The sequence below is a fragment of the Gordionus sp. m RMFG-2023 genome, chromosome 2 (genome assembly GCF_954871325.1).
Source record: "Gordionus sp. m RMFG-2023 chromosome 2, tfGorSpeb1-WG-v2, whole genome shotgun sequence".
NCBI classification, from domain to species: domain Eukaryota; kingdom Metazoa; phylum Nematomorpha; class Gordioida; order Chordodea; family Parachordodidae; genus Gordionus; species Gordionus sp. m RMFG-2023.
The window spans coordinates 14,433,677-14,447,737 of record NC_088776.1 but is presented as its reverse complement, the minus strand read 5'-3'; the positions used below and the strand labels follow the sequence as shown (position 1 = coordinate 14,447,737).

The following is a 14,061-nucleotide window of genomic DNA, read 5'->3' as shown; positions in this document are numbered from 1 at the left end:
GCTAAATGTAATATCCTGAAAATAAAACCAAAATCATAAATAGAGAGATTTCATCATCTAACAATTTATTGCATTCTCTGTAAAATAATTATATTATCTATATTTGCAATTATTATATAATTTATGTGATATGCTACTGCTGCAAAATAAATATATATAATGTTTGGCATTACTGGAGATAAAATATAATTGGAACATTTTCTATATGATGATATTTATATAATTATTAGAATTTCAGAAAATGGATAATTCAATAATAAAAATATTATTTAAGTAAAGAAATTCATAGCGGTATTATAAAAATCGTATTCGTCAAAGTATTTATATTTGTCAAGTTTTTTTGAAGGTATTTAGTATTAATATTTCAAATACTTTTTTTAGTGTATTTGTAATTATATTAGAATACATTTTTTTTGAAAATTTGCCCAACTTTGTTTATAGTTACAAAAATAAATTTTAAAAAAAATATAAAAACGTGTTTAATAAATTTTAAAATTAACAATTGAGGTGGATTCGTGTTACTGCGGCCTCTTCAGTAAATTTTTTCTAGCTACCTCATTTTTATAGGGAAGTTTAATCCCATACCTCGAAGTCACCTTTAAGAACTTATTTTTCATAGTATATTTTTAATTTCTTATATTTTTTTAAAAACATGTTTAAAAAAACGATGAGTTATAACCTTATTTTGCAGCTATTATATTTTTTCCCAGGAAAAAACTAATACGATAGTATAGTGACTTATTTTATATTAGAATTGTACATTTAAAATCATATTAATTGCATATCTATTATAATGTATACTTATGGAAATTGCTCACATAATATATTCCACATATAAGATCATATTAACAATTTGATAACTAGTGGTTTTTTATGATTAAACACTCATTAAAACTATAATAACATTAAAACTATTTATTATTTTGATCCAATATCATTTGTAGCTTAATAATTTCGTTTAAACAATATTCAGGCAAAATTTGGTATATTTTTGATAAGTATGGGGTCACGGTTTACGTGAGCGGTGGGGAGAATGGGGGGGGGGGGGGTGGAAGGGTGGCAGTATCTTTAAGGAGGGTAGGCATTTAGTGGGAAGGTAGATTAGGGGTAAGATAAATTTATTGGGAGGGGAGGGGGGTTATCTATCAAATTTTTTGATAAAATAGGGCAAAATGTATTGCTGTAAAAATTAATATTATTTATTATAGACTTATTAAAATACAATGATTTTTCTAAACATCGACCAAATCTATATATTAATCTTCTATTTCTGGATAATTTCCTGCTATCCTTTTAAATGTAATAAATATAATGCACTCATTGTAAATGTGGGTTTTTAATAATTCAAGCTCTAAAAAATTACTCTTTCACAATATTTTGATAGTTGGTAGTAGAGCATTAATAATTTAAGCTATTCTTTTTAAAATTTATGAAGGGAATAATTATAATTAAAAAGTTGTAATTATAGCCACCAAAGGTGTTAAATTTTTTTTAGGGGGTAGGTATAGATTTTTGAGGGAGATTTGCATCCAGTGAATATCCTCTCATGTAGACGCTGTGTATGGTAAAATGCCAACTTGATCTTATGACTTCAAAAGTCATCTGGTAGCTTTCCTTTTAAATTTTAGTCGTTTTAATAAAAAGATTTTTTTTAAATGCGAAAACTTATAAATTAATGAAAAGAAATGTTGATTTAACCATAAAAATGTGTAGGTTACATAACTCTTTGTTTCAAAATGATAAATTAAGTTATGCAAGGTAACGCTAAGCATTAGTCGCACCACTGCCCATAGCTAATTTTACTTATAAAATAAGGATTGCTCTAACTAGAGCCCTACATCAATATTTTTTATTTTTTCAATGATTTGAGTTAAATTCAAATCAAACTATTATTTATAGGTCATACCCAATAAAATAAGATCCGATTCGAAAAAATAATTAAAAAAGACTAGACCTTAAGTAAGTATCATTTATTTATTACTATCGATCGGCTTCCATAAGTTTTAGAAGTATCGTAACAAGTTTAATTGATTTCTCTTTTTCTAGTATAAACTTATCAAAATTTAATGAATCTTGTGAGTCTAATTGTAACTTTATTGAACGATAACTATAAATTCATATAGGTTTTAAGCAATAGCATAATAATATATCATAATATTCTACTTGAGCTTTCTTACAAAAATAATTCATTATAACACGAAGACAAATTCACGCAGCTTAAAACTGCTTTAGAAACTGGGAATACTAAAATAAAATATTCAATTCGTGAATTTCCCAATATAAGCTTTATAAACCAACAAGTTACATACAAATGGGTAGTTGAGAAATTATATGATCAAATATTATCTGATTAGAAACTTAAAAAATATTCTCAATGTTGTCTCCGAATATAACCCCGAGGTTCATATTTTAATAAAATCAACATAGATAATAGCGTAATTTCAAAAATATATTGCAATCGGCGTCTGATAAAATAATCAGGTATGAATAGAATTATATCAGAATTATTAAAAATCAAATAATAAAACACTATCTTTTGCTGACTTCAATTTAAGGTTTGATATTATAATTTTTATTTGATTTATAATTCGGTTACATTAATTAATATGTGCAGGGGCGTCGCTAGCCTTTACAATCTTAGGGGGCTCAACTAAAAAAATATTTATTGGGAGCTTCCCCTTCCATACCCCCCCCCCTCCCCCTAATTTCCGGGGCTTCGGCCGGATTTTATATTAATATATTTTATTTTTAAAATTTGGTATATTGAATTTCATATTTTGTCATTTATTATATTACGCATACAAAATAAACTAACATATAAATAATTAAAACAATACAAGACATTTCTAAAAATAATTTTTTTTAATACAAAATTTATGTATTACAGTATAAAATATTTACGATTGTTGATATAAATAATTTTGTGTCTAAGGAATTACAAGTAATAAAAAAGGTTAATTAATTCATACATATGCCTCAATTGATAATGGTTTTTAAAGACCACATAAGGCAATATAATTCTTAACAACTTACATTGACAAAAGGTCATGAAATTAATATAACTCTCTGTTACCATTATGGACAATGTTTTATAGAATGTACTAATAAGAGGCCTAACCAAATCAACAATTCTTGAAGAAGAAAATATAAACGACCATTACAAATCATAAAACTATATGGTGGTTAGAGCTTTCTCTTAGATAACATGATGGAAGCTAGATAAATCGAGAAAATTATTGTGAGTTATTAAATTTCTAAAAGATTATCTTCCATTTGTGATATATAAACTACTAGACAGTTATTTCTCAATTAATTATGCAATCAAATGCTCTCGGTAGCAAAAGTAATAATCGTAAATTGCATAGCCACACAAATAATAGATGCTAGTTAATTTGCAGTCATAGCGATGACACTCACGATGTTAACTCATATGAATATATTATGTTAGATAAATTGATAAAACAAAAACAATAAAAATCTTTAGAAGAAATAATTTCGCAAATATATTGAAGCCATGAGTTATTTACACAGTGGAGATGTCATGTCAGAAATGAATTATTTGATAACTAGAAAATAAGGACCAGAGTGATGTGATGAAAGAAATTTAAAAATTTTTATATGTCGCACCACCTCTAGTTGGTATATTATATCTTAAAATAATAGAAGTTTGTAATAATATCAAAAATATACTTGTATTAAAATATTACTCAAAACTGTTTTTCAAAAGAAGAAAAAAATAGCTTTCCTAAAAATGTGTAAAAAAAGAGAAGAAAAGATATCTAATTTACATCCTTTGTGGGATGAATAATAAGTTGTTTATTTTTTAATAATATTTTAAATAAATAGATGCGTTAAAGAATTGTATGCAAATTCTTACTTATATTTATTATCAAAAGCATTTATTAGTAAAATTTATAAAAATATTAGCTGTAATATATTATATAACTGTAAATACGTCTATAAAAGTGGCATTTTACCTAATATTTTATAACCAATTATATATAATAGAGGATTATAAACTATATGTCGACTTTTTGGACCTTGAAAATATTTTTAGGAAGAGGCATGGTAATTAAATTAAAAAATGAATAATATAATTGATTAATGATTTTGAACTCGGCTAATTACAATATTAAATTTGTTAATTTTCAATTAATAAATGATTATATTTATTTAATTAGGTTTATATAATAATTTAAATAATAAAAGTCAAGCTTCAGCTGTTAATGCTAAATATTTAGTGAGTGATATTGATATTATATTTTTAACACAGAATTTGATTGCAAGCTGTCATAATTAAAATATAATTTAAGTTTTTAAATAAAATTAAATCTATATATTACTTAATAGAATTATAAAAGAAATCGTTCAGATGGCAATCAAAAATTTATTTTAGTTCAAGGGGATATTAAGGAGCCATTAAAAAAATTTTTTGCTTCAGGGGGCTATTCAAATTTTTTATTGCGCCCCTCCCCTAGTGACGCCACTGATTATGTGAGTAAAGCACTAAATATAACGTAAACCAGATATTTTGATATTTTTAGTTCTGATATGATGTGATGGCAATTTTGATTTTCCCCCCTAATTTTACGAAAATAAACTGATAATTTGCGAATGCCAACTTTGGCTACAGGGCCCTACCGAGACCTTTGGCAACCCAAGACATAAAAACTAATTTGTAAGCCCTTTAAACCCATAATTTGTATAAGTTTGTGAAAATTTTTCGACTAGATCTTTAATCTGGGTTTCTATCAAATATAGCCATTTTCCCGTTGACTATTTTAGATGTTAAGGATAATTTTTAAAAAATATTAAAAAATAGACTTTCTTTCCATATAATCATTCACCAAATTTTGGCGGCCCAGGCCGGCTGGCCCACTCGCCCATCAACAGCAGTCATTTTACAATGTTAAGCTAGTTCTGGTTATTAAAATTTAAAAAAATAGGTTCTGGTTCTTTAATTTGACACGGTTCCGAGTATTCCAGGTTCTGATTAAGGGTCCAAAATTATGCTAATACAATTAATAAAATTTACAAACGTTTTAAAAATTAAATAAATTTGCTAAAATTAATTACACAACATTTCAAACAGCATATAAATTAACTGCATTTGTGTTCACACCGGTTAACATGTTTCAAAAATTTAAAAATTGGTTTTAGCCCCTATAATTTTAAAAAAGTGTTTTAGATTCCTCTATTCGTCCTGTTCCGAGGGTTTCAGGTTTCAATTTATGATTAAATCAAATATTTCATTTTCATAAAATATTATATTTTATGATAAAAGATTTTGAAAAGGGTATTTAAAATATAATATATAAAACAAAATATTTTAATTATTTTTTAAATTGTATGGGTTAAATCATCTAATACCAAAACTTTCGTAAACTCAAGTAAAACGTGAAAATGTTTTTTTAATTATCTAAATTAAACTCAAAGCTGCTTATTAAATTTTAGATTATATTCCTATTAGAAAATTTACGGAATACGGAATAAAGCGCATACGCCCTCTCTACGTTGTAGTTACAACAGAGCTACGCTAGGTTTTCCTCATTTCCATCTAATTGGAAGATTTAAGTTAAGTGTAAAGTAAAATATGAGGAGCCCTTCACACGTTTGTGGGCAAGCCGCACGTACTTGTACGCATAATAATTCGTGAACTATTATTTAAACATCTGTGGGCTGGAACAGATAAGGGAGGACCAATAGAACAGCCCACACCTAAAACCTAAGGCCCTATTGTATTTAAAAGTAAACTGGACGGGGAAGGCTCTCTAGAAATAAAATTTTAAGAATCTAAAAGAAAAATATGATAAATAAATAAGAAATGAAACCTGTATTTTGGGAATGTAAGGGTTTGGGGAGGAGGTGGAGTTACAAGAGATAGGGGTGTTATTTCAGATAGTTGAACTTAATCTTGAGAAGCTTATCTATGGATTTTTTATTATTGTTTAGTTTGGTAAATTGTTTCCAGTTTAAGTTAAGGTCTACCACATCTTTTAGAACACGGTTGAACCAGAGTGCCTTATATCTGCTATATGATTTGCCTTTGCAGGTGAAAAGCCATGTTAGAGCATCATGGGCTAGGTTTGAGTTTGGATGTCTCAGTATATGAGCTAAAAATTGAATACGTTTTTTCTTGAGCAGAATACGAATGGGGATATGTCTTGACATTTTCCACAATTTATCATTCGATATCAACCTAGGGTAAAATATGCCATTTATAATTCTTTAGCATTTGTCGATGAATACTTGATATTTCCTGTTGTCAGCTTTACTGATTTCCCAGGTCTCACACCCGTATAACAAAATGGGGATTACCGTGGAATTAAATATCCGTAATCTTGTACAAACCGAAATCTCCCTGGTCTTCCAGAGCTTGAAAAATTTGTAGAAAGTTGTCCTTGCTTTCTGTATTCTCAGCTAGACTGACTTTAAGCGTCGTTGAATCTATTAGAAAATTTTGATTTGGAATATGATTGCCTGAAAAGAATTGCAAACAAAATTTATTTTAATTAATTATAAAAAATAGAGCAATTAAAAAAAAATCAATTATCATTCTTTATTTAAGGTATGAAAATATTATATTTAAACATAATTAATTATATTTATTATCTTCCTTAAAAATGTAACTAATTACATTAACAACACTAATTGTATTATATAAATAAAAACTAAAAATTTAAAAGACTTAAAATATTATATAAATAAAAACTAAAAATTTAAAAGACTTAAAATATTAAACTAAAAAATTGCAAAAACAATTAAAACTTTAAATTTTTAAAACCAAAATATTTATATATCTACAAACCATGTGCTGTACAGGGCTGGTTCAAATTCCCTTTGATTCAACATATTTTAGATAACATTTATCCATGATTTAGAGAATAACAAATGATTAATTTTTTTCTAACTTCAAAATTCAGACCTTTGAAAAATAATTTTAAAATGACATTTTTATTTACAAATACACAGTCCCCTCTAGAGACCCCTCCCCCTCCGAGGGATTGACACCCCCTTCCCCACCGATTTTGATTGAATACTTTATTTGTACTCAATTTTCACATGTTAGAGGTACCATCATGATCATAAACAATATTAAATATATTTCAAAAATTAATATCTCTAACATTCTAACTAATTTAACACTTGTCAAACAAAATTATTCATCTGTCGTCGTAATTATATTTGCAATCCAAATGATTGAGTTGGAAAAAGAATTTGATAAAAATTATGTTGATTTATACAATATTTTTGAGGATATTGAACAGGGGAATGTTGATAAAAGTATTGAGGGAAGAATTAAGCTTCGGGGATTGGGGCTTGTTTTTGCACAAGTTTTGCACAAAATCAGTTTTATATCACAAAATAATAATTTGCTAAATGTGATTCTAATATTTTATTATCATTGTATTATTCCAATTTATAGAACGAAATATTAAGAATTAAAGAAAATTTAATAAATTTAAATGCTTCCAATATAAGGCTTGAAAATGAGCTGGATGTAATAGTAAAAGAAACACATCAAATTCAATTAGATATCTGTGACAAACAAAATATTGGCATTGATGTAGGAAATATTAAACAAAAATTAGTAAATTGTTTAGAATTTCTAAAATATACTTAAATTAAATAGCTTCAGAAAACTAATCTTGATCCTATCAAAGAGTATGCAATAATTAAATCAGAAAACATTTTATTAAAATTTGACCTTGATCAAATGAAAAAACAAAATCTAAATATTATAGAAGAATTATATGATGCTAAAATAGCTACAAAATATTTATGTAAAGAACTCTCAGGTAGGTAAGTCATTTTAATATTTATACAATATTGTTTAATTAATTTAATAATTTTGGAAATTTTTTGTGTATAGAGTTCAACAAATACAAATTTTAAGACAAAATATGGATTTTTTTGAGAGAGACAAATTGTGGAAGCAACTTGAATCAGAAATTAATTTACTTAGACAAAAAATAATTGTTAAAGCATGTAGAGCTAAAGTGGGAATAAAGGATGACACAATAATGGCAGCAAGTGAAAAAATTTAATTTCCATACATTTTTATGTTCACAGGTGACAATTGTTTTAATGACAGTGGAATTTATTCTCTTGATGGAGATTATATTCAAGTTTGTATTATATTGTATTTATCAAAATTATGAGATGATTTCATTTAATTTTATTGTCAAATAATATATTTTTTTATAAAAATCATTATAATATATGAGTTTATTTTTTAATACTCAAAAGGTAAATTTGTCAGTGGCTTCATGGAAGTGGGGGAAAGGGGAAGGGGGTATGCTGGATGTGTTGGTTAAATTTTCAGTAATTTTTATAAAGTTATTGTACCACTTTCAACTTTAGGGGATTAAGTAAAATTTACAGAATTCTTAAATTATTTGTTTATTTTAGCCTTTGCCCCTGATCTAAATTAACAAAATAGATCAAATTATATATTTATAAGCACTTAAATCCCTCATCTACAAAATAAAAAAAGTGAGCCATTTTAACCCATACCTAGGGTAAAGTGGTTAAAATAAAATTGAGCATAATTATTGTTTAATTGAACAAAATATTGCAATTTTCACTATTTATCACTTTTAGTTTAAACTAAATAATACACGGAATGTAAAAAATTGTACATTTTCAATGTGCCTATGTTAGGCACATTGTATTTTTCAATTATTTTCCCCATTTGCAATTATATACACAAACAATTATTACTGTTCCATTTTAGACAAAAGGGTCTCTTTATATGGTGTGGAATAGAATATTTTAACCATTATACCCATAGCAACTCTATCCCAATATGATTATATTGGTAAATAGTTATTACATGACTTCTAGTTAAGCTATAAACTTCCAATAAATTTTATTTTATAGCTATGACTTTAAGGAACATGTATAGAAATTTTTCAATTCTGAGCCTCAATAAATTTTGCTAAAAGCAAAAAAACTAGAGAATAATTTTTAGGTATTTTGGCAAAGTATGTCAAACTGAGAAAGTTCTTTAAAAGATGAACATAGGTAAGATATTAGATATAAAAATTATTCACACCAAATTTAGTCTTTATGCTTTGCTACTAAATTATTCATGTTAGCATTGTTACTCCATCAATCCTCTACTGTTTTTACAAGATATTTATGATCATTTTTTGCAATATGTTTTTAATATTGTTAAAATTAGAATTTTAAATACTTAATAAGAAATAAAATTTATTTTTGATATATATAAAGTTTTAGTATGTTATGTAAGATTAAATCCTATTTTTTTTATATTCTATGTTAAAATAATCATAAAAAATTTTGCATTTTATATGTTTTATATTCTTTTAAAAAATATATTGATATAAATCAAGACAACTTAAATTTTAAATAGAATTTTTCCTTTGAGTTACCATCTAAGAATGGCCTTGCTTGGGACTTTTTTAAATTTAAGGCCTGCCTATACTTTTTTAATTATTTATATTCTGATACTTGCATGAATTTTATGCAATGGTATTCTTTCTAGTTTATAATCTTCATAATAATTTGTAATTTTTTAAAATTATTTGCTAGCTCAATTGCAAAACATTACGTTTCAGGCACAACAGGTTCCAGGTTTGAATACAGGTTGGATAAAAATTTTGCTAAAACCACTTTTATTAGTCCCTTCCACTGTGAAATCAAACATATTCTGAGGGCTGCCCACATTTAATGTCAAATTGCTTCAATAAAGATAAAAAATAAATTAACCTGTGACATTCTTGATCTCAGAACTTGTCCTATTGTATTAAAACTTAAAAATGAGTTAGGATTAGCCTATAGTTTAAAAAATAATTAATTGTATTTTTATACAAAAATGGTGTTCACCATTTGTTATTTATTACTTTTTATGATTCCCCTTTATTTTGTAATAAGCTAACTTTGCTAGTTATATATACATATATTTAGGAATAATTATAATATCAGGAAATGGCCAATTTTTAATATGCTAAGAATTGACAGTGATCCAATTAAGTATCATATATATCTCTAATTGAAATACTATGTTACAATTATAGCATAAATTACATAAACATGATATTAACCTTAATATTTCTGATAAGTAGTAAAAATCAATGGTCAGGTTTTTTTTTGGTTGGAATAGTTTGGGCCTATGGTTTGGTCTAATCTGGACCGAGAGGGGAAAAATATGTTTAATTATATATATAATATTTTTTATGATTATATAATTTAATATAAACAATAGTAAGAAGTTTTATTATCTACCAAGTTCTATTATTCATATACAAATTACTTAATTTCACTTAGACCTTTAACTCCTTTTTGTTGATATATTATTTCTTATTTACCATTGATGACATTAAATTTTAATGTAGGCTTAAATTTATGGTGAAATGTTTAAATGACAAGTTCATAAATAGAGAATCCATATGGTTAAATCATTCTAAAAACATCTCTTTTATTAGTGCACATTAATAATTGGTTTCCTTGTCTATCTCTTTAAAATAATTTGACCACTTCTGCTAATATAAAAAATTATTGTTGCTATTATTTTGTTATTTCTATATTCGTAAATAAATTATTTTTTTTTCAATTTTGTACGATATTTTTTTAAACTCATAATAAAAAATCTCTCCTAATTCACGTTCCTGCTTAGTCTTTTTTTATAGTCCAAAGTTCTGTTTAGTCTTTACATTTTGGTTTTTGGTTTGGCTTTGAAAATCAAGTCCAAACCGTGACTTTTACTACTGATATCATAATAGGGTTTTACTCTTATAATTAGTGTTATTAAACTCAAGATTGTAATAATTAATTACCATTTTAATTTTTATTTCAAGGAAAATCTAAACCAAGAAACAAAGGGTCTTAAAACGAATGATAAAGCAGCTCTGAATGTTGCCAAAGTTAGGACTGTAGTATTGAGAAAGAGGAATGAAAATGGCTTCGGATTATCTATAACGGTAATCAAATAATATTGCATATTTAATATATTGTCTTTGTTAAAAAGTATATTATTATTATTATATCTAGCCAAAAGCAAAAGATGGGAAAATATTTGTACATGATACCTTTTCTCAAAAGGTCTAGAAAGATTTTAGATTTTTTAAATATTATAGATATTAGTACTTTTTTTAAAGTCAAGATATAATGTTAAATATGTTATTATTATTTTTATTCATGGCTTAAACGGTCCCTTTTCCGTTAAAAGGGCATTTTATTAAATGATCTGACAGATTAATATTTATTTGCGTAGGGCGACAGATTATCTAGAGCTGTCACTGAGTTATTTTTTTGCAAAATGAAGATTTTTTTCTTAATTAGATTATATTTTATGTGCTAATTTATTTTATTGTAAATACAAATTCATCTTAAAATTTTATTAGGATGCATTTTTTGGTAAAAATAATTTTAGCTTCTATTTTAGGCCATTTGTAGGGTTGGGCCATGCTGCACCCCCCACCCGATTAGTTCTAGTTAGGCCACGAGTTAGTTGTGAGCCTATCTATACTATACAGAAATTCAATATTATAATATGCGATAAAACTATTATGGTACATCTTTAATTTTGTTTTAACCTATTGTACTAAATAAAAAGGGCGGCAAAGACCATGCAATCCCCATCCTTATATCCGAAATTCACGCAGGTCAATCAGATTCAGAAAGTAGGCAGTTACAAATTGGAGATGCTATACTTTCTATAAATGGTATATCTCTACGAAGCTCTAGGATTGAAGATGCCATTAAGATATTGGGTGCTCAGGTTACGCCAATGTTTTATATTTGTACCTTATGATAGACTTGGCTTTTAAAATATAAATTATTGTTTTAACATATTAGGAAGTGAGCAATCGTTAATCTTTTACCAAATACTCTTACAAAAATTCTAATTTTTTCTGCATTTTTTTTTCAGGTAGGAGACGTAGTATTAGAAGTTGAATATGTTAGCCCATACGATTCTAACGTTGATTGACATCATGATATTATTTAGGATAGCCAATTCAACATTCAAACATAAAAAAAAATCACAACGAATTATCTGGACTAATAACTCCAATATTTATTTATATATTTTTTTCTCTGGTAAAAAGCGTTTAATAATCAAAAAAATTATTTTTATTTATTTGATTCACAAAACCTGCAGATTTCAGCCCAGCCATTTTTTTTGGGGAAAAAAATTATTTTTAAACCCGGCCCATATTTATATTTTGGAATTTTTAGTTTTGATCATTTTATGTTTCTACCCTTGAATGGTTAAAATTTTATTACCTTGAATAATTTTGTAAATTGTATCAAAAGGATAATTGAAAATATGACAATATATGAATATTAAAAATGCCGTTATATAATTTTCTAATTTAATAGATAGAGCTTATTTATTATTTAAATTCGCCCAGCCTGAGTTTATTGAAAAAAAAATTTAGCAGTCGGGCCTGGTTTGATCCTGGCCTGTAGGTCTCTAATCTTTTTTAATATGTAAAATATATATTTAAATTATGTATTATATTATAATAAACAAAATCTATGTTAAAGATGAAATTAAATTGTTTAATCATCAACATTTTTGATAACATAATATTTTAAATAAATATTTCAAATCGGGGATTGTAAAAGTATTTTTTTATATACCATTATATTGAAAAATTATATCGATGGGCATTATGCAGACGATAATAATAATTGGAAGACATTCAAAAAAATGTATGAATCTCCTAGAAACTTATTTTAAAATATAACATATTAGACTTTATATATAATTTACATTTTAGGTTTATATTATTTAAATAATTAAAAAATTTTAAATATAAAAAAAAGGTATCCTTTGTAACATGTTTAAGTTCCTGGAGTTTAGATAAAAGAAGGACAATTTTTAGAGAAATAAGAATTTTCTTAAAATGAACACTTTTCTTATTTACACAATAATTAAAAAATGTAACTCGGAAAATTAAATTATCAGAAAACTAACATTTTTACTTGGCAAATTCATCTATAATTTATTTTTTTTAAATCAGTAATAATTCTTAATATTCAGTATTTTTAATGTGGAAAATTCTAAGTATTTCAGAATATTTGCTAAAATTTACTTTTAATTCTATGGAATGTATTTATGTCAAAAGAGAGGGGGAAATTTTATTGGGGTAAAAAAAATTGAACCAAAAATATCCCCTTCGTACTTAGAGCCATGAGTGAGGGGGAATAGAAAGAAATTCATAAATTATTTTTTCATCACCATGTAAAAGTCACATTTAAGCTAACCCATGCTTACTTAGTTGATAATAGGTAATTAAACACCCCAAAATATTTCGCGCGTTTGATTTAGGAATTGCGTGGTAAATTTATTTAATATGTTGTTTTCCTATTAATAAATACATTCGCAACATTCATTTTTTTCCTGTAATTTCGCGATAATGGCTTGCAAATACATCAGCTGTAATGAATTCTCGATAAATATTTCACGAAAATATTCGCGACATTGTCTTCGCTGTAAATGTTTCGCAGGAAAAAATTTAGAATCGGTTTTGCGATAAAAATTTCGCTTAATTGACCTGATAGGAAATTGTAACAATATATGTCGACAAATCTGGCTCGTGAGAGCCCTTCTCCCCCCCCCCCCAAAAAAAAAATTTAGACCCCTAAACCTAACCTTGTTGTTGGCCCCCAGAAATGGCCTCCAAAAATATCCCCCCCCCAATCGAAAAAATATATTAGTTATTGAATTTACATTCGTCATTAACTATAATAAAACAACAAATTTTTTAGAAAAATATGGCTGTTAAAACATGAGACCTCTAAAAGTCATTTAAATTCAATGGCTTGATAAAAATCGTAATATAAAAAAAGGATACAGAAAAATATCCACAATTTTAGGGAACCATTAAGTTGAGCTTAATCGAAATTATCTGATTTAATACAATTTCTCAACATGTAATATAATTTATTCTTCAGGAAATTTTACTGCAATGTTTTCATACATTTGAAAAGATAAACATTAAAAATATATATAATTAATACCAAATAAATGCCCAATACACAACAATTCAAATTCTAAATTAAGTCATATTATGGCAGAAATGGTGT

At 26.2% G+C, this 14,061-nt stretch overlaps 1 protein-coding gene across 1 annotated transcript; it reads left to right on the top strand.

Moving 5' to 3' along the window:
* The first annotated feature begins 7,163 nt into the window (after positions 1 to 7,163).
* Positions 7,164 to 12,641, top strand: LOC135923937 (Golgi-associated PDZ and coiled-coil motif-containing protein-like). The gene is made up of 8 exons (XM_065458959.1): positions 7,164 to 7,382; positions 7,427 to 7,591; positions 7,634 to 7,803; positions 7,874 to 8,034; positions 8,074 to 8,129; positions 10,824 to 10,946; positions 11,582 to 11,746; positions 11,897 to 12,641. The coding sequence occupies exons 1-8, from the start codon at positions 7,197 to 7,199 to the stop codon at positions 11,954 to 11,956; spliced, it is 1,086 nt and encodes a 361-aa protein (XP_065315031.1). The 5' UTR covers positions 7,164 to 7,196; the 3' UTR covers positions 11,957 to 12,641.
* The last annotated feature ends 1,420 nt before the right edge of the window (positions 12,642 to 14,061 follow it).

What these genes read in the sequence shown, in the direction of transcription:
- LOC135923937 (XM_065458959.1), top strand. Translation starts at nt 7,197, where the DNA reads ATGATTGAGTTGGAAAAAGAATTTGATAAAAATTATGTTGATTTATAC. An exon ending in GAAATATTAAACAAAAATTA is followed by an intron (nt 7,592 to 7,633) that starts GTAAATTGTTTA and finishes TAAATTAAATAG; the next exon opens with CTTCAGAAAACTAATCTTGA. An exon ending in TTAAGATATTGGGTGCTCAG is followed by an intron (nt 11,747 to 11,896) that starts GTTACGCCAATG and finishes TTTTTTTTTCAG; the next exon opens with GTAGGAGACGTAGTATTAGA.